Source organism: Denticeps clupeoides, chromosome 16 (assembly GCF_900700375.1).
Source record: "Denticeps clupeoides chromosome 16, fDenClu1.1, whole genome shotgun sequence".
Classification (NCBI taxonomy): Eukaryota; Metazoa; Chordata; class Actinopteri; order Clupeiformes; family Denticipitidae; genus Denticeps; species Denticeps clupeoides.
This window is the reverse complement of record NC_041722.1, coordinates 17,269,300-17,293,357: the sequence shown is the minus strand read 5'-3', so window position 1 is coordinate 17,293,357 and position 24,058 is coordinate 17,269,300. Positions and strand designations below refer to the sequence as shown.

Genomic DNA, 24,058 nt, shown 5'->3' with positions numbered 1-24,058 from the left:
TGTAAATATTATCACTGAAATGCCTTTTTTATGTCTGATACGTCTGCATCTGGTGCCGGCACGGCCCGTCAATGTTGCCCCAGATATCAAAAGTTTGCCTGAACTAATCCATCCATCTATTTTCTATGTTGTATAGAAACATGATATTGTAATATATTGTCCAATATCATCCAATGTGATTGAGAGGTGTCATCGTTTGTGTGCAAAATGAATTGAAATAAAAAATGAGGCAGAGGTTTGCTTCTGCAGTTTTTATATTTTGCTTCAGACTAACTCTACTAGACAGGAGACAGTTACAAGAAGGATATTCAGAGATCTTGTCACAGGAATATGTCATAGGAATACATGCATTTGGAAGAAAGAAAAAAAAAGACAGCGACGATGTGAGGGGCGAGACGCTGACGGCTCACTCTCCAAAAGGCGTCAGGTGAATACCAAAAATACATCAATACATTACAAATATAAAAATACAACCTCAGTATTTACAACAAGCATCTCTCACACAAGTATATTTACAAAAGGCAATGCAAAGGTCAAAGGTCAAAGCAGAACAATGACGTGGAACTTTTTCTTACACATTTTTGTACATGTAGATGAATTATATTCTACTATCCCACATCCTTCCTCCGTCTTGAGACTGAATTAGGCTTGAAATTGGTGAATTAGGGTGGCATGTGTTGTATACGGACTGTGGAAATATGCCATAGTACCATAAAGAGACACTCGACCTTGGCCAGTACTTTTATGGCACAGACAGAAAATCGATGGCACTTCATCCACAAGAACGAGCAGAATGGCTCCCCGGATTCACCACGAGCGACCAACAGGCTCTTTAAGAGCTGAATACTTTACATTAGACATGGGATTTTCTACCCACAATGCAATGCCATATGTATAATAATGTTGCATGTATGACTGTTGATCCCCTTTTATCAGTCATATGGTCTCAAGGCAATACGTATGGTCAAATTAATGCTGCCTCAGTTTCTGCAGCAGTGGGGACCTTCGTACAATGCCTGTAATCAACAAAATATTATTCTATAAAGGGTGAATTATAAATTTGAACTGGAGTAAGTGTCACTAAATTTTAATGCCATCAACTGAGCATCCTGACGTGGTATTTTTATTTCAAATGTGGCACGATCCTGGATGTTTCAGAGCTTTGTCCTCATTTTCATGCAGTAACAGGCTAATGGGCATAACGTACAGGCTGCAGCGGTCGACATACATTTAAAAAAAACTGATTGTCCCCATATGCTTTTCTCTATATACAAAACTTTCTTTATACAGAAATAAAAATAGACCACTAAATAACTGTTTAACAGTTATGACAAAAAGATCATGTAAACATTACATCATCATTTGCATTTATAAAAACAGACAACAGTTCTCACACAGTTTCTTTTCTTTTTTTTTTTGTGCATAAAATAAATATGCTCTTTTTTGATGCAACAATATTAATATATTACAGATACCATAATTTCAATAAAAGTACATTTTCCCCTTTAAAGATAGAAGTAAAACCATAGAATGGAAAGTAAAAAAAAAAAACGGACTGCACTGAGGAGATCGGAAGGCACTTAAAACAACGTAGTTTTCTGGAACGCACAGAGAGAAATAACATCATTTACGTAATGAGCTTCAGTCACATGGCAATTGAAAAAAAGCGGGGTTAAAAAATAAAAACCCACTCGTCTCAGACACTCGCCCCCCTGCAGGACGAGAGGACATGAATATCAGACTCTTTGTGGGCGGGGCTTGTTTGTCCAGGTGGGTCGTAATGGGGATGGATGGCGGACGACTGGATGGATGAAGGGCATTTTTCCCTTTTTCGGGGTGGGAGGGGGAGTCTGGGGGCTGCCGAGGGCTACATGTGCAGGGCAGCCCCACCTGAAGGGTTAGAAGTACTCCGCCCCGCCATCAGGGTTTGGTTCTCTGCGGGGGTGTTGGGGAGACAGAAGTGGTGAGCAAGGCAGCATATTCAGCTGTCGGCGTCTCTACAGGCTGAGTTGTGGGGAGCGGGCTCACCTTCCGTGGTATCGCTCCTCTTTGTGGAGGAACGGGGCGCCGGTCCTGTTACCGTAGGCCACTGGATCCGAGTGGGCCTTGCTCAGGTACTTGTTGGTCTCGTGAGTGGCGTGGCCCGCCCGGGCCGGCTGGTCCTGCGTGTAGTCGAGTGGCGCCCCCTCCCACCCATCTCCGCCCTCCACGCTCAGGAAGCCGCCGTGGCCGTCCTCCAGCGGTGAGCCCTCGTCATGGAAGAGGAGGCTGCGGGAGCGGACTGCGGGGACCAAGGCAGGAAAAAGGAAGCCACCATTAACACCACGGTCACAACAGCGACGGAGAATCATTCATGGCGGAACATTGGTTTAAAAAATGGACACAGCGATGGTGCTAAAGGAAGACACCATGGCCTTCATTACAACTCTCTCGGTTATTCAGACATCAGCAGGGTCACCTGAGAGGTGAAAGCTGCTCTTCTTGTTCCTTGTTGGAGAAAATCTAGGTTATTTTGATATATACTTATATTTCTATCATCATAAGGACGTGTCACGTTGGTCGGTGGAGTTACTTTTTTAGAGGAGGGATGGGAAATTCTCTGGGCGGACAAAGCGGGAGGTAACCTAACAAATTCCAAATCTGACCGTCCGAGACGCCGCTCTATGAACGGCGAAGCAGAATGACCAAAGCTCTCTTTACACCTATCGCCATTTCTAGCCACTGAAGGACCATAGACCGGCCAGGGGAACTCGTATTAATGTTAAATCATCTCACAGAGTCAGATTTCCATGTCAGGGGATCCTTTAGTATGAAACTTTTTTAACTGTTCTAGAAAGAATAAATGGAACAGTTTGTAGAGGATTACACGTGTACGAATGCTGCAGCAGATGAGTAAAGGTGTGTGGAATTTATTTCTCTGCAGTGTGCATCGGAAGATGCATCTGGGATCAGGATGTTGTTTAATGGATGAGTGGCTGAATTTGACTACGCGAAAAAAGGCCACGTACCCTGGCTAGTGGTGTAGACGTCAGCCGAGGGGAGGGGTGAGGACTTCACCGCACGCGGCGTGGACGAGAACTCGGGCAGACAGGGAACAAGAGAGCCCAGCACCAAGACAAAGCACAGCGCCACCACCTGCTCAGAGAGAACCAGACACTGTGAGCGGCTTTCAGAGCTGATCTGGGATCAGTGTGGCAAAAGGTGGTGATAAAAATGTTGATGATGGTGATGACGATGACGATTAAGACTGAGCTGCTCAAAAGCAAGAGCAGTGCTTTCTCTTTCAGCCACAAGGGATTATGGGATATGCTTTCTCTAAAGATGCACCTAATGGTCTGCAGCTGAGGGACAAATAATGATGCCTCAATACTCACTTCTCAGCAGCAACTTAAATTTGCTGATGTTCTATAACTTATGATCAGTCCTACAAAACACATAAAGTTGAGTGACAAATTAAAGGAAAAACGTTTGTTCATGAATTAATGGGGCATTTTTCAGCATGATTTAGTCTTTTTCAAATAATGAAGGCCCTGTCACTGACTGGCGCATGAGTATTAAAAAGGTTCAAATGGAGGCTAACAGTGACACAGACATAATTTTCCTGTAACCGGTCATTCCGTCTGTGCAATGAAAAGATTATATACGTGTGTGTGTGTGTGTGTGTGTGTTCTATTCAGTAAACACCCACCATGAGGCAGGTTCCTGTCTGTGTGGAGGCCATCTTGCAGGAGCGAGGCACTTTCCCAGTCACCAAGGCCTGGAGCTTCTGCAGCTGCTGCAGCAGGGACCTGTGAAAAGAGGACCCGATTCCGACATTTAAAAACAACGTACCTTTCCACGCTTCTCAGTTCGGGCCGAATTTAATTAAAGCTGAGCGGCAGTCTCATGCTGAACATCTGTTCCACGTTCTGTTCAGTGCTCTGTTCTCTGTTAACCCACAGGATCATGCGAGGACAAAGCTGGGAGAGAATCGATGCTGGGTGTCTATTTTTACCGTATGATTCAGGGCCTCCGTCTCAAAAAACCGCCGAACACAAGCAGTGCAGGAATATGCAGTTTGACCAAAACCTCCACATCCTCCCACACAGAACCATCCTCAATCCCTCCGCTGCAAAGGCATTTTTGAGTGCAGTTGAGGTACCTACACATGATCCCAGGGCTGCAAGCTTTAACTTCTAGAACATTTTTAGCCTGAAAATCAATGACTTTTTATTAGGAGTTGCACTACATGAGCGTTGTACTGTAGTCGTAGAGGAACAGTGCCCTCTGCTGGCTGCTGATGGGAATGAAAGCAGCAAACTGCGTATAGCACTCTCTGCATTTCAGTGTCGAATAAGTCATTTCCATTCTCACTTGCTCTAGTGTCTCGTAGCAAGTGGAGCAACAACAAAACCGTCAAGCCTCTGGAACAGACCAGTAGAGGGCGCTCCTTTTCTCTACAGGCTTCTGCAAAGATGGAAGTCTGGAGAACGAGGCCACGCTGGAATTACATGGAAACGAGAGGGACCTTTTACTTTTTTTTTGGCAAGCAGTATAGCATAAAATGCCTTTATCTACATACTTATTTCTGTATCTATATGCTGCTGGCACCGTCCTCACACTTTGCCTTACAGATGCAATCTGTTAAAAGTCAATTCATTGGCAATAGTGAATGTGCAATAAATATATCCATTTAATATGTAGACGTCAGTATATACATTTACATTTACAGCATTTATCAGACACCCTTATCCAGAGCGACTTACAATAAGTAGTTACAGGGACAGTCTCCTCTGGAGACACTCAGGGTTAATTGTCTTGCTCAGGGACACAATGGTAGTAAGTGGGATTTGAAACTGGGTCTTATGGTTCATAGGCGAGTGTGTTACCCACTAGGCTACTACCACCCTAATATACATATTACGACATTCAAAATGTGGTTCAGGCATGTGAATATTTTGTTTTTGCCAGACTAATTCTTGAAGAAGGTAATTAACATGCAACTCAGCATTAATATGTAATTCTCTCAGCGCGTAGACCGACTGAGGTTGTCCCTGATGTGACTCGGTGAACTCCGGACCGAACCAGGAACCTCTGTAGGTACGTATTTGGTTTTATTTCTGCCCTCCCCTGCTCGGTGCCGTATAACAGGCACGAGGGGAAATACCCACAGTTGCCTGCGTAGACACAACAGGCGCGGCGGCGTAGGCCCCCACCCCTCCGCTGACTCCCGCGATCGGCCCCGAAAACCCCCACGCGCCGCGGCGGCGAGTTTGTTCTCGTAGGTGGCGGCAACTTTGGAGCCGGCACATTTCTGAGGAAATCTTCCACTTCATGCCATAATTAGGGAGCGGCGAGGCGCCCCGCCGACCGCTCAACGTGAGCACACCATAAACGCCTATTGTTAATTAAAGGTGGGCGACATCGAGTGTGGCGCGCCGGCTTTTCACCGGTGGGGAACGGCGTTCCCGCGTAATGATAGCTGCTGGAAACGCAGCCATGTAATATTCTAATGGAGGCTGACAGAGGGGCCTGCTGGGAAGTCTAACGTGCATTTACGTTTACCACACCCACTTTATCGCAGCGCGGAGGAGCCGGGGCGTTGAGGCGGGCCGAGACGGCATCTGTGGGTGGTGCAGAGGTCAACGCGGGTCGCGGGGCCGCCGTGACACTGCTATCGTCCACGGGGGACCACCCATGATGTGCAGGATGAAAGGCGGGCAGGCGTTTCGCCCACACCTGCACGCCAGGACATGAACCCGGTGATAAAACGCTACTTTCATTACGACCGCATGGAAGTTTTACCATCTAACCCGCTGCTGGTGTTGGGAAAGACCTCACAATGCGACTGGCCGAGTCGCATTTAAAAAAAAAAAAAATCATATTTGATTTAATGTTCTGACTGCAACTCTTGAAATATCATTTTTTATAAATATCGTTTTAGAAATATGAATCCACAGCTGCTCTGGATTCCTCACCTGTTGGCGCTTTCCAGGGTCTCCACCTTCTTCCACAGCTCATTGTTCTCCGAGGTGTACGTCTCCACCCTGCAAACGGCGAACCCAGAGCGCAGTCAAAAAAAAAAAAAAAAAAAAGTGAAGTGATTGTCACATGTGATACACAGCAGCACAGCACACGATGCACACAGCGAAATGTGTCCTGTGCATTTAACCCATCACCCTGAGTGAGCAGTGTGCGGCCATGACAGGTGCCCGGGGAGCAGTGTGTGGGGACGGTGCTTTGCTCAGTGGCACCTCAGTGGCACCTTGGCGGATCGGGATTCGAACCGGCAACCTTCTGATTGCGGGGCCGCTTCTTTAACCGCTAGGCCACCACTGCCTCAGACGTCAATCACCCGAAGGTGCGCGAAGGAGCGGGGCGGGCGGGGCTCCAAACCGGAGGGTAGCGAGCGTGCATGACCAGGTACCGATGGACAGCAGCCATCGCTTTTTTCCCCCCAGGGAGCGATCCCAGAATAAATGAGCGTCGCGTGAAGGATGACAGGAGCAGAGCGGAGCGGCGGCGGGGGAAATGGGTCAGACGGAGGGGAAACAGCCAGACTTGGATTTATGGGAGGCATGTCGCGAGCGCAAACAAGAAGCAAAGCGGCGGAGGGGAGGGAGCGAGAGAGCGGAGGTTCGACTCCTACTTTTTCTCCAGGCATTCCACATACTCCTTCTTCTTCCGCCGGCTCTCCTGGGCTGAGATCTGCAGGGGGGCAAAAAATGCCACGTTTCAACCAAAAAATAATGAAATGTCCAAATTACTACAACACACAACACTACAACTCTTAAGGGGCCACATTGACGGGCCGGGCGTATCAGACATAGACATAAAAAAGGCATTTCGGTGTTAACATTTACATTCACTTTTAGTGGGAACTGTGTAGCTTTGGAGAAAGGCATGCTAGACTAAGAAAGAAAAGGAAATGAGCGGGTTGGATGTAAATAGTTGAATGTTGCATGTTGAGATGGGTGTTATATGGGGGTTAAACACACTTTAGTGTAGGTGGGTGGTTAGGCGCTGTTCTCGCTAGTCAGGGTATAAGTAAAAAATGGGCGTGTTGTACGGGTGACTTCGGCTACCAGCTTGTACAAATAAAAAGCTCTTATTCCAGCCAGAATGATCGCCGAGCGAAGGCTCGCCACGTTATTCGAATGTGCACATCACACAGCACTTTTATTTTGTCAAGAATATGTAGTTAATACATTTATTAACATCGTGGTCAAAGTTGTCCCAACTCCAGACAACCACAACATAATCGCCAGGGATAAGAGTCCGTTCCAACTCTGCACCTCCTCACCATTTTTGCATCTTTCTCGCTAGTCAAAACGCAACAGCTGGCCGCTCATTTACTGCACATGTCGGTGTAAAAACTTCATCTTCAGCTCCATCTGTGCATAATGCGCCACCTGGTGGAACGCCAGGCATTACAGGACGAGTTCAATTGAGAGGCGTCATAACTATGACTTTATTCTGCAATTTTATACCAATCTTCAGCGGGCTGAATTAAGAAGTCCAACAAGCTGGATGTGGTCCACGGGCCGTAGTTTGCCCAGCCCTGCACTACACTCTAGTATAACATACATCAATGTATTCCAAACTGAGTGTGAACAGTAATAATAACGTTATCATTTATCAATGAATTATTCCAAAGTTATTAATTATAAAGCTATAAAGTTATCATTGTACTGAGGCATAAATAATAAAAATATGTAAATTTTAAAAATCTAAATCCAAAGGAAGGAAGCACCATTTGTTGATTGGAAACCCTGCAACCTCGACTTCTGATCATTCCGATCAGATATTGAAGAATGCATTCAACAGATTTTAAAAATGAAAACTTTTGAATACAGTTATCAATAATTAAAATGTTCATATTTAATCACTTCCCAGTTGCATTGTATTGTGACAGAATTTCATATTAGACAGTGAAATGTGCGTCTTGCCTTGTTCTTAATCTTCCGGCGCACTCTCTTGAGCGCCTTCTCCTCAGTCTTGGTGAGGGGCAGCTTGTTGGGCACCGGGTATCCTTCGGCGATCAGCGTGCGTTTCTCCTCCTCTGTCAGCATCAGGGGGCCGGAGGTGCCCTGCAGCTTCTGAGCAGGAAATGGGGGACATGAATTCACGACATTTCGCTGTGAAAAGGTCGCCACTGGCTCTGATTACTGAATGCGGCTTAATGAATTACCGGTCTGTTCGCATGCTAATGACAAAACAAATGCCTCTAATTGGGATTTTTGCTACTGTTGCAAAGGCCCTGGGTCAATAGATGATAATTGAGAAAAGAGCTGTTTCGTAAAAAGGCTGCTTAGCTAGACCAATCAAAATGGGTGCAGCATGGCTGCCACCACAGTTATGTCACTCTGCTGCTTGGCTGTTTCCTCTCATCCAAGCAGCCTCCCATCAAAACACCCCCGCCAGGCTGCTTCTGAGGAATCGAAAAGCAGTGGTCATCCTGCCGATGGCACCCAAAGAGCGGTCCGTTTGGCACGGCCTGCCTGTGGGTGGCTCCAGGCCGGCTGGGCCGGGAGCCAGCGTTTCCCAGACCAGAGCCAAAGCACCGAGAGCACACAGGCCTCAAAGGCTGTCGCAGCTAATCTGTTTTGGAAGTGGTTGGTGGCAGTGCTCAACCATGCGCTGGCTGCCGGGTCCACCTCACCGAGAGCTGATGTGCTGCCGTGTGGTGTTTCAGCTCCAAAACTGGGACTCGGTGCCTCAAAGGGCCATTTACAGCCACAGGGCTCCACGTTCTCTACCTTGGCACATGTGTGGATCTACTAGTGCATTTCTAAAAATGAGCATATGAACAGAATTTTAACTCTGTAAGCTTTCAACTCCTCATCAACTATTTTTTCTATAAATTAAGATAAGTAGTTTTTCTGTTTTGGAGTGTGCATAGTTGATATTCTAACCCTTTTAGACACACTCAGATTCAACTGAACTATAATCATCTACTCATGAAAGATTAAAAAAAGGTAAAAATACCTTTTTAATGAACAAAAACCAAAAATAAATAGATTTTTTAGAAGCACCATTATAAACAAATTCTACTTATTATTTTATTTCATCCCAATCTGCATGATACAGAAGCATAATACTTTGCATCCTTACGTGTGGTGCGGTGAGGAGGGGTGAGGTGGAGATGGCGGCCGAGGCCCGGGCCTGCAGGCGTGCCGGGCTGGAAGGGGGTAGCGAGCGGGGGCTCTGCGATCCGTCGCTGTCGCTGCCGTGGCTGCTGGGAGGGGTGGGCGGCAGCTGCAGGTGCTCATCTGTGGGCATTCGGGACCAGGGGTCAGGGGGTCAGGCGTTTTACGGCACCGTCACGCGGGGCGGGGACCTCTGATCTGATCAGCAGGTCCCCATCTCATCTGTTCTCATGGTGCTCCTGGCTAACAGTGAAACTGACTGACTTCACCCGCTGGAAAGCCAGACCTCATAAAAACACTTGACCTGCGCCAGGGCCTCCATAATTAAAAAGGCAAACAACCCTGGGGGAGCACGTCAGCTCAAATACAAAGCAGTTTCCTTCTATTGTCGCTCCCGTTGCTCCTTTCTCTCCAGCGCAAGACCTCCAGAAACAAGCAGAACTCACCCCCACAGACACCCGACTGCTGGCAGGGGCTGAACGTTTAACTTGGCCCATGCCCAGGGTACATAAATCCCAGTTTTAAATCTGATGTTGCTGGAAATGGAGGTGCTGGACGCAGACATGAGGCAAAATTCAGGCCCAACTGGGCGTGTGCAGCCCGTGGTCGGCGGGCGCAGCGGTGATTTACGATCTGCCGGGCAGCGAGGGACACAACGGGGGCCAGGCGATTGCGAGAGGAGCCCCGGCTCACTGACCCCTGGACCAGTAAAAGTGTCTCTTTACCCAACACGGCAGTCGGGAGGGCCACGCAGGCGCACCTGAGGTCCAGCAGGTGTTCTTCAAGAACCAAGCATCAGACACAACCAACTAGAAGATGTTTCACATGCTTCCAGAGAAGAATTATATTAGGAAATGTCCTACTTGGTGATGCTACATAGCCATTTACACTGGTTTACTGGTTTACTATATTAAATAAATCCAACTAAATTTAATATTTCTGGAGCCCAGTGGGTGCTGCAACATTAATGTGGACTGAGGCTTGCCTGGAGTTTTGTTTCTGTTCCTGTCCTTTTATGACACACGCATTCGGGTTAGTTTTAGTTCTTTCGCTCCATTAACAGAAGGTTGCCGGTTCGAATCCTGAGTTTGGGAAGAGATATAAATAGTGGCAAAAAGATAGAAATAAAGACTTTCTCACACACGCCAAACACGGCACACATTCTCTGGGTGTAATTCAGCCTGACCTATTCCAGCACGTCAGGACTTACCGGGTAATTAGCATGCATCATTAGCGCGCGCTAAGGTGTTCACACTGCCGCATTCTAATGAGGCGATTCCGTCAAGCACAAAGATTCTGAATCTGTGTCCTAATGCCGAGGCCCTGTGTTGCTGTGGTGCGTGATTGTGTGTCTGGGCTAAAGGTTATAATAAGCTGGTGCTTAATGCCTTCAACGAGCCTTCGGCAATTTGGTTGGTGAGGGTGGGTAATTACGAAGAAAATCATTTGATGTGTGATGTGATGTGTGTGCTCCCCACACCTTCTGCGAACGCCTGGAAACCCGGTTGCTGTAGTGTCGGCCCTTCAGGTGCAGTGGAACATGGTGAGTCATGGTGACGCACACGCCGGTCAGGCATGTGTCCTCTTCCAGAGCGCTGGACGAGCTCTGGGCGAGATTTGGGGGTTTGCCGACGCACGGCGGGGTGACTGTACATGGGGCAGTGGTGGCCTAGCAGTTAAGGAAGCGGCCCCGTAATCAGAAGGTTGCTGGTTCGAATCCCGATCCACCAAGGTGCTACTGAGCACAGCACCGTCCCCACACACTGCTCCCCGGGCGCCTGTCATGGCTGCCCACTGCTCACCAAGGGTGATGGGTTAAATGCAGAGGACATATTCCCTGTGTGCACCGTGTGCTGTGCTGCTGTGTATGAGCTCATATGTGATTATCAATTAACTTTGACTTTGACATGTCAAAGGAGGGGCGTTATGGAGGGGTTTTCTCCAATTTCTGGTCAGACCACCAGAGAGGTGAAGTGCATGTTTCGGAGCGACGGTGGACCCACCTGTCGGGACGCTAAGGAACTGGTTCACTTCCCGGGGCTCAGCTTTGATTGCAGGCACCAGATTCGGATTCGGATTCGGCTCTTTGGACCCCTGAAACAGCAAAAAAAAAAAAAGGGGACACGAGAGTGAGTTTCCAGCAGAACCGCGCCCAGGACGATTGCGAGGAAGCGACTCGATCTGTTTGTTGTCCCGGTGAGGAGAAGGGGAGGTGGTGTTTGTATGAAGCGCAGGGCCAAACCCAATTACCCAGACAGTAAACACAGCTGAAGACGAGTGGAAACCCTCCACGACTCAGAGGGGGCAATCTGGCCTGGATCGGGACCAAGTGGGGCAAACGCCAGCCAACCAGCATCCGGTTACGGAGGCATTCAGGGTGTACGAACGAGCAGAGCTGTATGTCATATGTTCGAATGTTCATTAAAAACGCCACGAATGACCACTATTCCCCCAAAACAATGATATCATATTATTAATATTTATCAGTCACTATGGCTTTGTCATCAGTCATTATCATCCACATAAAAAATACTTAATTTAACTAAGATTTTTTGTGTGTGTATTTATATATATATATACACACACACCCTTCACCCTGGTCATCCAAGTGTCAGCTTCGGTCCCATCTAAGTGTCACCTCCATGGAGGCAGTAGTTAAACCATTCAGACCAGATGTGGTTTACACACGCACACACACACACACACACACACACACACACACAGACCCAATCTGTTTATTTTGCACCATGATCACTATATGACGACTATATTAAGGCTCATCATAATCATAATATTATGTTTTACAGTTCCTCTTTTTGTATTTAAGGTTTTTAAGTGATCTAGAACGTTCACATGAATATGTCTGCCTCAGTCATTCTCTAGCCCTAAAGAATTTAGATTCATGGCTCGGAATCACAAATGATCAATCTCTGCTTTTTCTTTCAAGCCGCTTCCCTAAAAAACAAACAACTTCAAGCATTTATGATTCACAGAAGAGGAAATTGGCTCCGCGGAACATGAAATCACAGGGAAAGGAATTATTTTTGGCAGTGGGAGGCCGATCGCTGGTTGCCAACTCGTATAAAGCAACAAATATTCACTATCTCTTACGCTGGATGGCTGCACTCATCACAACGAGTCTCGGCCGATCGTCACGCTGAACGCCACCTGGTCGAGGACACCAGCAGATGGACACTGCACAGAATTCTGGGCCCTGCTTTATTGCTGCATAATAAAATGCATGTTTTTCTGGTCTGGATGGTTTAACTACTGCCCCCATGGAGGGGACGGAGATCCACTTGGATGGGACCGAGGCTGACACTTGGATGACCAGGGTGAAGGTATCCCCCTGGGGCCAAATAAAACACCAAATCCAGCCAAATCACAGTCCTTTATGCCTCACCTTGTCCTCCAGGGCTTTTCTCTGGGGCGGAGGGGCGAGGTTCAGAGGCTGCAGGCCGGAGTTGAGCAGCGGTGGCGAGGCGGCTGGAATCGGGTCGGCCATCAGGCTGGGCTCCTGCTTCACCAGGATGGCTGTCAGGTCCTGGCTGAAGGACCACATTCCCTCCAATTCTGCAGAAGGGAAAACACATTAAGACAGGAGGGACGCACATTTTTCTGTCCCTGAAAGGAGGTCATCCAGCTCACTCAGATACCAGAGAAAATGAAAAAAACTGAAACCAACGAAGAACACAATCAGACAACTCATCAAATTCATCAAATTTACATTCTGTCTTCTGAAAATGGGCCATTTTACAGAAACTCATGTCTTATCTGTTTCATCACTACAGAGCCTGAGAGATAGATTCAGGCAAAAGCTATTATAGATGAACAGTTGTAGATGACCATCCTCATCCTAAATAAAGAAGAAAATGTGTACAACAACATGACCTCAAACCTCCCAAAATAAACTTCTACTGGCCACTTCTTTATCTTATGGCTGCTATTCTGAGATGCTCATGCTGAACGATTTTTTCTAAACCCACACAGACCCAGGCGACCCTACAGCTTTATAAACACCTAGCTGACCTGGTTGTGGCTATTTTTGACTACTATCCCTCTTTAATTTAGCGTTAAGTGAGAAATCTAACGCTAATGGTTTTCAAAATACAAAAGTATGGTTGGTTGCTAGGCAACAGACATCAGAGCTGATAACCAAAGATGGATTGAGTATATAAGACTCTAGCCTGAGATAAGGCGACTTCAGATGTGATAGGATTCCTAAAATTAGCTATGCAGTCTCACCCTGATCAGTAATAAAGTACACATTTGTGAGCCTGTGTACAAAGTTGACCCGGGAACAAGTTAGTTTTGTGGGGGGCTGTACGCATTTTGACTTAACACCACCCCCACCCACCAACCACACCAGAGGCTCTGCGAGTTTAAACTCCCCTAATAACCAGCTCTAAGCCGAGCGGCACGGAGGTGAAAGTGCCAATCCAGAAGTTTGGAGCAGCGGGGGGGCGAGGAAGGGTCTCGTTACCCACATGCCCTTGCAATCATTTGTTTGCTGGCGCAGCACAGCTAGATCAATAAAACGCCGCGCTGCCTTTTAAGTTGTGCTACCGGAGGGGAAGGAGAGCCGCGGGACCGCGATTACGGGGGCAGCGCACACGCCCCTCCGCCCCACTTAAGGTTTAATGTCTGCAGACGTCGCCCAGTGGGAGACCCTAGGAGGCCATTCCAAATCTGCTCCGTCCACAAAATGTGAGCAGGGGTTTCATAATTCTGCAGAAGCTGCTGGAATCTCGTATGACTGTGAGATTTTTAATTCGCTGCCAAAAAAAAAAAAAAAAAGAACATCTGCAGAGCGGAATTCCCAGCTTCTGAAAGTTCAACTGGGGCTTTCTGACCATTCTCTTTCACACGTCCCCCAACATCCTACAAAAAACACACCCTGCTTTTTCTTGGTCTACAGAGGGTTTCGTATGGATCTGCAGTTGTTGGAGGCTGAGTCAGTGTGGGGGATGTGTGCTCATTAGCAAGTTTCTAAACATTTACATTTACATTATTTATCAGACGCCCTTATCCAGAGCGACTTACAATCAGTAGTTACAGGGACAGTCCCCCCCTGGAGCAACTCAGGGTTAAGTGTCTTGCTCAGGGACACAATGGTAGTAAGTGGGACTCGAACCCGGGTCTTCTGGTTCATTGGCGAGTGTCTTACCCACTAGGCTACTACCACCCGCTTATAAACGAGTTCGAATCGTAGATTGATCTCAGCGCAGCGCATTTGGAAATTTAGAGCTACAGCGACTGCGGGCTGTAAAAAAACATGGGCGACGTGGCTCTGCTTCTTTCCATTCTTCGGAGATTAAGGAAAATGGGACACATCCACTGAAGGCTGTCAATCTCCTCAATAGCACCATAAAGCCTTTAAACATCAATATTCAGATGTTTTGGAAAAGGGCCATTTCTGACATTGAATCCCATGGTGATGGGTGGAGTTAAGAACTGTTCTGCAGCCAGTCAGCGGGGGCGCTAGACCGCTGGTTGCATCACGGTTTAGAGACTGTCAGTGGTCCACTAAACCCGTGAGTGTGACTTTGTTCCATACACTGTGGCTGAAAAAAACTAAATCTATATGCTGTTACTTTTTCCACACACGTCCATGTGCCCTAATGCGCTCGTGGAGAGTGAGGTTAGCCCGTGTCAAAAGGACGGGATGATGCAACCAGTCCCAGGAGCCCACGAGCTCGGCCACGGCCTGATTTTCACTTCGCTTTCCGTCGTGGCTGGAAAGCAGACCCCATCCCTTTTTCTTTTTTTTTTTTGTTTTATTGAAGGCTCCTTTTTCCTTGGCCCGCGACTCAGAGGGGAGAAGGAGAAACATTAGCAGCTGGGAGTCATTGCGAGGCGGTGAAGAGCCACATGGCTTGTCAGAGCACGTGTGTGTGTGTGTGTGTGTGTGTGTGTGTGTGCTCATTGGCCAGCTGCCTGGAATCCCCTGACTTGCTTTCTCCGGGGCGGGGCGGGCTGGGCCGCTCCGAGCATGCTCAGTGCTCCGGGATCTCTGTGCGGCACGGGCGCTGAAGGAGACAGGGCGAGAGGGAGGAGGGTGACACGGGCCGTCACAGCTGGAGTGACAACTAGCCCACAGCTGGTGGCCAGCAACACCGGAAAGCACCGGATCCACAGATAATGATATGGGGTAAAGGTGCGATGTGTCAAATTTTTAAATGTTAAAAAGTATCAGAAGAATAAAAAGAAATGATTGTTTCTTCTCTATTGTGATGTATCGTGTTCGCTGAAGTTAGCATGCTAGCCATGGTAATCTGCCCTTATTGTTGCTTTATTTTCTTATTACACTCTAGCTCCAGAAGAGTTGAGTGTAGCCCTGAAAGAAGAAAAGATCACAGAACAGCTCCTGACCTGCTTCTCCATCCACTTTGATTGGCACCGAAGGGCTCTGCGGTGCCGAATCCCCGCTCAGAGAGTAACTGTGCTCTGCCTGGATGTCGGGGTTTGGCGGGTCCAGCTCCATGTCCAGGAGCGGATTCCTCTCGGCCAGCAGGTGGTCGTCGAAGAAGCTGCTGAAGAGGTCACTGGAGAAGTCCTCCATTTGCTCTGAGAAGTGCTGCAGGTCAGAAGAAGTTTGCGGGTGAATTGCCGTGAATTACGCCATTGTGCTTTACCTGTAGTCCTGGTGAACCAAGTTACTGGCAAACCATTCCATCAAATGCATCAACATACTGAGCCTGTGGAGCCGCTGTATTTCTGCACCGTAATTTTATGCATCACACAGGGTCATAAAAACACTGCCAACCTCTGGGACCATGTGGTATCATTGACCAGTTACCAGTCGCACACATCACTGGCCCAATCTCTTCTGAGAAGCCACAAGCAAGTGAACATGCAAACATGTAGGGTGGTAGTAGCCTAGTGGTTAAAACACTCGCCTACGAACCAGAAGACCCAGGTTCAAATCCCACTTACTACTATTGTGTCCCTGAGCAAGACACTTAACCTTAAGTTGCTCCAGGGGGGGACTGTCCCTGTAACTAAAAGTTACTAAAACTAAAAGTAAGTCGCTCTGGATAAGGGCGTCTGACAAATGTTGTAAATGTGACGAGATGCCGAGATGGAACACACCTCTGGACGAACCCCAGAGTAAGAACTTGGGAAAGCCACGTGGGAACGTCACCGGAGTGACCTGAGGACACCAGTGCGTCGGTAAATATGCTTTTCAGAGCCTCGGTGAGGCCCGCGGGCTCTGATCTTTACTCATTGAGTAAATGAGTAAAGATCACTGTGTACTGCACTGTGTGCTGAGGACGGGTGTGGCAGCGGCGAAAAGGGACCTACGTCTGTTTACATCCTGTTGAAGGGGGGGGGGGTGTGATTTACGCAGCGGTGTCCACCATCCACGCTCGGCACGCCGGGAACTGGGTCCCACCCAGGCAGCATTTACGAAAATGGCTCAAAATTAAAATACCTGCAGAGTTAACGTCTAAAAGTAATTTCATCCAATCGAATCAGATGCACTGGGTGTTCTGGCCGGGATCTGCGCTGGTAGCGGTCGTGATGCAGTCGGCTGGGTGACGCGACACCTCTGCCGTCACCGGCGCTCTGATCGCGTAAGCAGTTCCTGTTGAACGGCGTGCGTGGCGGATGTGTATATGGACGCCCATAAGCCTGGCAAGCCGGCTGAGGGACCTCCAAACAGAGCGAAGTGATAAGAGTCAGCTTGACTGCACGTCACGCTGAAAAGTTATTAGGTCTGACATAAAGGAGGACTGTAGCTCTCTTAGATAAATAAAATCTGGAATGGTTACTATACTCAACCTTGCACTGTGATCTCTGGATAATTCAGTCTAAAGTGACGTGATTGTCACTTGTGATACACAGCAGCACTGCACACGGTGCACACAGTGAAATTTGTCCTCTGCATTTAACCCATTACCCTTGGTGAGCAGTGGGCAGCCATGACAGGCGCCCGGGGAGCAGTGTGTGGGGACGGTGCTCAGTGGCACCTTGGCAGATCAAAATTCGAACCGGCAACCTTTTGACTACAGGACCGCTAGGCCACCACTGCCCCAGTCTGTCCTGTTTCACTTGTTGTATTGCATAAAGTGACAATATAATATTGTTTGTGTCTGTATTATGGCAAATGAAAAAAAAATTAAGGTGAAATAACATTCACCTAACAGCCGAGGCTGTTAGAAGCAATGAATACGAGTCGTTAGAAATACGTTAGGATTCATTGCTCAATTAATTTTACCGACAGAGGAAATTAAAGTTTTTTTTCTTTTCCTTATTAAAAGACTGCAGTAAATAATGAAGCCCGTTTTAGCACTGGAGGGCTTTTCGCTCGGCTGGGGGAGCAGCAGCGATGATGCAAGTGAAAAATGCTGATGCAAGGCATCTGAAATGTCCCATATGGCCTCGTCTTCAGCACCCCCGAGACGGAGATGAGGAATTCCAGACGAGGACAGAGGGGCCTTTTCATTCCCAGCGGTTTGGGGATGGTCTTCAACTGGTTCCTCTCAAAATGGGGTCATATTGTTAGTGGAATTTACAACAAGAGGTTTACTCATGTAATCATAATGATGATTTAAGTTTCTTTCATGGGACTTTTAACACACTTTTCTCCACCCAATGGCACCGTAATAGAGTAATGAGAGCCTTTCAGGTCAGTCTGAGAGGACGGGGTGGTCCAGTGTGTGCAGCTGGAGCAGGTGGTGCAGGGCTTCAGCACACAGGAAGTCCCGCCTCCTCCTGCAGCCCTGTCATTTGCAGCATCTTATGGGGCGCTGGGAAACTACATGCCCTTTCGGAGGCTCTCCTGTGTATCTCGTGGGCAAGGAGCCCGAACGGTGCCCTGTAATGAGACGTCCAGCGGCTGCGTATCTCCAGAGTGGCACAATATTACTGTATTCATGCAAATATTTAAATATGAGAACGAGCGTGGACGGTTACCGTTAAATGCTGAGCCCTCCCCTTAAGTATATATTTAAGTGGTAAACACTGAGGCATTTTGGGGAAGGCCGGACGCTGTGTTTATGCAGGAATATTCAGCCCTGCCTTTAATTAGTCTGCAGAGAGTTTCTCAAAGGGGCTGAGATAACACAAAAAAAAGATATTCTTCTTGGCTTGACTGAGCGTTTCGTTTGTGCTTCTCTTATTATTGGCAGCCTCGCCTGTTTGTAGCTGTTAAGCTCGGATGGAAAATCCGCCGCCGCCGCTGCAGGAACGGAGGGCGCTGGGTCCGCAGGCCGCGACGGCCGCTCCGCGCTGCTCCGTCATGCCCAGATGTCTCGCTGCATTCCTTCCGCCGATTCAGGAGCTCCAGCTGCGCGCCGGCCAATCACAGCGCGGCATGCAAATTAGCCAGCTGCTCCAGGCTGCAGCCGGGCTGGAGTGCAAGGGCAGCATGGAGCAGGCCGGCGTGGCTAAAACGCGTCTCGGCGGAGGGAATTACCAGCAAACGCGCGTCCGTGTCTGACGTGACGGACATATCAGAGCTCGCGCCAACACGTGTGACAGTTCCACAGATAAATTCCGTTCGCGGCCCATCAGCTGGGCTCCACGGCGAACCGCTCGGCGCACCGCTCGCTCCCAAATCAGCGCCGACAGAACAACGTTGCGCTTGAAGTGCTCTGGCGTGGAGGTGCGGGGAAAGCTGGAGCGCGGCCACGGCTTCTGCCTTCAGGCGGCATGCGCCGCATGCGTCTGAGGATGCTGGCTGCTAATGGAACTTGCCGCACGGGAAACCACAGCCGCTGGAGACAGGCTCCTGTCTGTCACCGACGCGGCTTTTTCCGTCCGGCGGAACGCAGGCCCAGAGATGGTCCCCAACCTGGTTCCCAACGTCTGGCCTGCCGTGGCCCATGCACGATCCCGGCCGTAGTGCCGTCGACCTGCTACAACCGAACGACACTTGCCAATCCAACCAGGAAGAGAGCCGAGGCGCGGTGCCATCCTAATTTGTCACCATCAGTAGGTCAGCAGGACCTGGCAGCGTGCGAAGTCGCGCGAGAGTCAAGCGCGCCCCGGTGGTGTTTGCAGAGGAATCGTGCTTCGCATTAATCGGGAACAACAAAGGCTGTAATGACGCCACCATGACGCCGGCAGAGGAGAGAACCGCGTCACGAGCCGCGTCTATCGCGTGGTGACGCGTTCCTTCGCCCTCTGGCCCCGGGCCACTATAACAAAAGCCCAGCAATGCATTAGTAAAGCGAGTCCTCCACTGTCTCACGCCTTCCCTTTGTTGTTTAGCACCGGAGAGCCGCGGGCCTTGCTTTCGGTGGAACGACCAACAGGACTTGACAGGAATGAATCCAATTGGACGAAGACCTGTCCTCCAGGTCTTCCGGCTCCAGGCAGCTGTAAACGCAAGCCCATCTTCCCATTCCAGCATGTTAAAGGCTTTCATGCTTGGTAAAGATCTGGTGCAAATTTGACCGAAATTCAGCCGTTCCGTGAAGTTGTGTGTGAGAGGGTGTTGGCCAAGGGTCAGGACATTCCTCTGAAATGGTCGGACGCGTGGCTGAGGCGATAATGCGGGCACAGCAGTGCATCCTCCCCCAAATTCTAAAAATACCACGAGGCGTCTTACCTCAGCCGTTAACCCCACCTATTTCCCTCGCGTGTGGCGGCTGCATATCGCTTACAAAGGTTAGGTGCGTGCTTCAAATTTCAAACGACTCACCATCCCACGTCTCAATATCAGCAGTGCATACCTGCAGATGTGCTGGATTCCTTCAATTCCTTCACATTAAACTAAGCAACCGTTACAGTGAAAACAGCAGCGCGAGGGTCACGTTGGCAATTCGCCGCATAAATGATGTAATATTACGATGACCTGTTGCCAAGAGCGAAGAGTGCCTGAAGGTAGGAATGTGGCCTCCAGCCTCCCACCTCCATCCCAGACGTCCTCTTCAACCCCCTTCATCCTAAATCAGGCCAGGCCGATAGCATGGCCCCCAGCATGCCGTGCAGGGGGGGCTCCGGGGGGGGCCCGTCTGGAGGCCAGGTGTGCTGTTCGGCTGATAATGGGGTTGGGGGGGCGTCACCTGCCAGCTAACACCACGACAAACACCTGGTGATCACTTCCTCGGCCACTGAACTTTGCCTCCAGACTGCCGCAGTCATCAAACGTATGGATCTATTGATCTGTTTTAAAGTACACAGCCCCATCCACACACTGGCGTGCGAATCCTCCCACCCACGCGCGACATGCAAAGGCACACTCAATCCCTCGCTTTTGTCAAACAAGCGCTTAAAAAAAAAAAAAAGCTCCGCCCAGGCGACTCCAGTGACAGTCAATGGGCCGGAGCACGGCTCATCAAATACCGGCTCCAGACAAGCGCTACTGGACCAACCTGCACTCCCCACCCCTTCCGTCAGCAGGACCGAAATGCACCACGCAAAGGGAAAAAATGTCGCCGGTCCGGATGCAGCGCCGTACAATATCTTCTCTCCATCTATCAGAAGTCTGATCTGAAATCAGCGTTTAATGATACAAGCCTGCAAGTTCATTTTGGTAACTGGAAATATGCATATATTTTAATACTATACTAGATTGTCTTAAAAATATGAAGAAAAATATGTAATATGTGGAGGTTTTTTTTTATCAAAAAGATAAACATTCACTACAGGTAGAAATTATGGCTGATTCACACATGAAAATTGGACAACTTGTATTGTCTTAATTTGTAGAGTCAAGGCTTGGTTTGGGTTGAAGGGACGATATTATTTTTTTTAATTAGCAAAATGGCATCAAGCATGCCCCTATCTACCCGAGGAGTGTCCCGCGTCTCTGCTGCCATATGAAGTGTCACTCCAATAAAGAGCGTTGTGCCCATAGGTTTTATCGGAGCAGAACAGCAACGGGAATGAAAGACTTCACTGCTTTCGTTGGGCAGGAAGGTTCTTGTGATCTCCGCCAGAAGACCTTCATCTGATCCTCAACTTTTAAGATACACCCAGCAATTACCGCAAATGTGGGGCTTTTTGCAGTTTTAAAGGGAGTTTAGGGGCGGCTTTAGAAAGTGCCGCGCAGCATTCTGGGCGATGAAACAGTCCTACAGTGAGAGCCGAAGAGCCTGCGTCCTTGTGCGACCCGTATGTTTTTATTGCCGTGTTTGTAGGTAAAACAGGCCTATAACAAGTCTATTATTCAGATTTAAACTGCATATGGGGAGGGGCGCCAGGTTGCGTTGCCATCACCGGGCACAAAGGGAACCTTTCAGCGAGGAGGCCCTCGCCCAGCGGGCCCAGCTTCCTCTCTCCTGACGGGCCTCCAGTGGTGGACCACGCGCAGAGATACGGTGGGCTTCGAGTGGGCTCACGGCACACAGACCCCCCATTCAGACCCTCGTACAGAGCCTTCTCTCCCTCACCACAATCCAGCCATTAAGAGTCCAAAAGCTCAAGAGGGCCCGTCACAGCTGGCCAGTAAAGATGAACATCTGGGCCAGCCGGGCCGCTCGTGTTTGTCCAGCTCAGACCTTCTCTGCCAGAGTCCTTCATGTCAAGAACCCAGCCGATACGGCTGAGTGCATGATGAAGTGCCGAGCGGGTTGTTCTGGTGCAGATGGAGATAAAGGGCATTGTGGAGGCCGGCTGGTTAATGAGGTGCCGGCCAGGGCATTAGACACGATCGGCGGACGCTCGGGGCGCCGAGTTGCCTTGGAAACATTAAGCAGGACGCCTAATGCCACCCGTCACCTCCAGGTGTCTATTATTTTCCACCAGCTGCACTAAATAGAGAACACGGGTAAAGCAAAGAGTTAAACGCGCACTGGAAAGTACAGGTGACGGGTGCGAATATAAGGAATGCACGGGCACAGAGCAGTTGGTGACAGCCTGACATGCTGGTCACCAGGAAAACCAATATTGTGGGTCCTCCTCCACCTGCAGCCGGACACGCCCACGGAGGTCCGGCTGGTCCAGGAAGGGGAGCGAGTCCCAGCTGGGTCGGTTTACCAGGTGGCATTACGTCCGGGGACAACTCAAACAGACAGTAAAAAAAAAAAAAAAAAAAAAAGGCAAGATTTCTACCACTGAGCCCCTGAGGATGAAGAAGGATGAAGAAACATGCCCCTCCATCTCAAAATTGATCAATAAAAAAAAAATCAGCATTACAGGGAATAGAAAAAAATAACTATTTTTCTTTAGGAACCTACCACATTGCTGAGGAAATCGCTCTCGTTCAAATCCTCCAGGTCCAACAGGTTGGAATTCGGGAAAAGTTTGTCCGAGGAGAAATTTTCCAAAGCGGCGTCCATAACAGTGACGCGGTTTATCGACGCGAGTTAAGAACCGGCGACGAGACGCAGCGAATAATCTTCGGCGACGGAGCTCGTTATACGAAGACGTGTCCCCACTTGGTCTCAGTCTCATCTGTCACACAGCGCCGCCGCTGCTGCGGGGGACACGCTCCCTCGTTCATATTCATGAGAAGCCCCGCCCAACGCCCCGCCCACCGCGCCGCCCTTTAAAGCCGCAGGCCCTCTCTGTTAACGTGAAATCTTACGGTGCCTTTTCCTGACGTGTTGGTGGTTTAAATGTCAACCCCCTGGAAAAACAGGATATTCTTGATTAAACAGCGGGACTAAAATTAATTTATATACACCGTAAATGACACTTTTTTGTTTATTCAGTAAAGTTCAGCTATATAACACAACTTTTATACTTTATTTAAATTGCCTCTCTGCATTTAACCCATCACCCTTGGTGAGCAGTGGGCAGCCATGACAGGCGCCCGGGGAGCAGTGTGTGGGGACGGTGCTTTGCTCAGTGGCACCTCAGTGGCACCTTGGCGGACCGGGATTTGAACCGGCAACCCTCTGATTACGGGGCCACTTCCTTAACCCACTGACCCTTTTTGTCAGAGAACAATATTATATAATTTTGCCTAATATTTTCTTGGCATTCGGACCCTAATCCATAAATTGTTTATGTATTTGTTATTTATGGCGGTATAGTAGTTTAAATCTGCATATGCACATATGCGGTGTGCTGCCGCTTGCTGTTCAATAGATAATTCAGTCCAGATGATAAAATCATTATTGAGATAAAGAGAATGACATCTCAGGAACGTATGTGTAAAAGTCTGAGCAGATTTGCATTTAGACGTTTCCAAACAACACTCCCAAAAATCGATAAGAGAAGATAAAGTCTTGAACAGACAGGACTGGCGTTTGTCCTTTGAACAAGTTCTGTTCCTGCATGGCTGAAAGGTCGCCGTGGTGGTGGTGATTCCATGCATCATGCATGTGTACCTCCTGTTTACTGTGGATATGTGGGTAATGTGCATATCAATACTGAGAAGCGTTCAGCGAGTTCCTGACATTAAAAAGGTGTCTGGTCTGGCGTGTGTGTGTGTGTGTGTGCAGAAGAGCTGTCTCTGTCTGTGGGCTTCGCTGATATACAGTTGCGGTGAGCCGAGCTGTCTCTGCACGTGAGCCCGAGCCCCTCATTATGGAGGATGGGAACCTGCTTCCACGAGCTGAGTGCTGAGCAAGTATCAGTTGAGATGATCTCCAAGGCGGCTTCAGTGAAATGTGACGGCCATTAGCATCATTTCTCCTTCTTTTCTCTAATAGGACCCAAATTGCCTTAGAACCCAACTGTGCAGGCACCAGTAGAGGCACAAGTGCTGATTCAAGTCTGACTTGTAATATACTGTGTCATACATGATGCAGTGGGGCCTGACATCATTTTTTTCCCCTCTTGTGAAAATCGAGGCCAGCTCTTCTGCCAGCATGAGTAATTTGTCTATTGTACTACCTCCTCCCATAATGCACCTTGGCAACAATTGCAAGGAAGGGATGATTCTATCTCTGATTACCGAGCTAGATCCCATTTTTGCACATCTTACATGAAACATTATAGGGCTCTGTCAGGTGGCGGTGGTTGCTGCTGGGGTTGAGGGGCTTGCACGTTGTCGACTGGCCACCAAGCACCCATGTCTGACCTCTTGT

At 48.7% G+C, this 24,058-nt stretch overlaps 1 protein-coding gene across 3 annotated transcripts; it reads right to left on the bottom strand.

Annotated features, from left to right (window-relative positions):
- Nucleotides 1-236: 236 nt before the first annotated feature.
- creb3l1 (cAMP responsive element binding protein 3-like 1) lies at nucleotides 237-22,489 on the bottom strand. Of its 3 annotated transcripts, XR_003742701.1 has the most exons (13): nucleotides 22,259-22,489; nucleotides 15,501-15,705; nucleotides 12,532-12,701; nucleotides 11,132-11,222; nucleotides 9,094-9,251; nucleotides 7,929-8,078; nucleotides 6,629-6,687; nucleotides 5,958-6,026; nucleotides 3,689-3,788; nucleotides 3,009-3,135; nucleotides 2,029-2,281; nucleotides 1,692-1,935; nucleotides 237-1,598 (listed from the first exon to the last, which is right to left on the bottom strand). XR_003742701.1 is itself a non-coding variant. In XM_028955965.1 (12 exons), exons 1-12 carry the CDS (start codon nucleotides 22,358-22,360, stop codon nucleotides 1,899-1,901), a joined length of 1,521 nt encoding a protein of 506 aa, XP_028811798.1. In that variant the 5' UTR covers nucleotides 22,361-22,489; the 3' UTR covers nucleotides 237-1,898. The 3 variants fall into 3 exon arrangements, 2 of the variants coding, with proteins under 2 accessions (XP_028811798.1, XP_028811799.1); XM_028955965.1 differs by having other exon boundaries at nucleotides 237-1,935; XM_028955966.1 differs by having other exon boundaries at nucleotides 237-1,935; nucleotides 7,929-8,075.
- Between the last annotated feature and the right edge of the window lie 1,569 nt (nucleotides 22,490-24,058).

Bases quoted from the DNA above. Each gene is read 5' to 3' on its own strand.
- creb3l1 (XM_028955965.1), bottom strand. From the start codon at position 22,360: ATGGACGCCGCTTTGGAAAATTTCTCCTCGGACAAACTTTTCCCGAAT. The intron at 15,706-22,258 runs GTAGGTTCCTAA...TCTGACCTGCAG, and splicing joins GCGATTTCCTCAGCAATGTG to CACTTCTCAGAGCAAATGGA. The intron at 11,223-12,531 runs GTGAGGCATAAA...TTGCTGTTTCAG, and splicing joins GAAAAGCCCTGGAGGACAAG to GGGTCCAAAGAGCCGAATCC.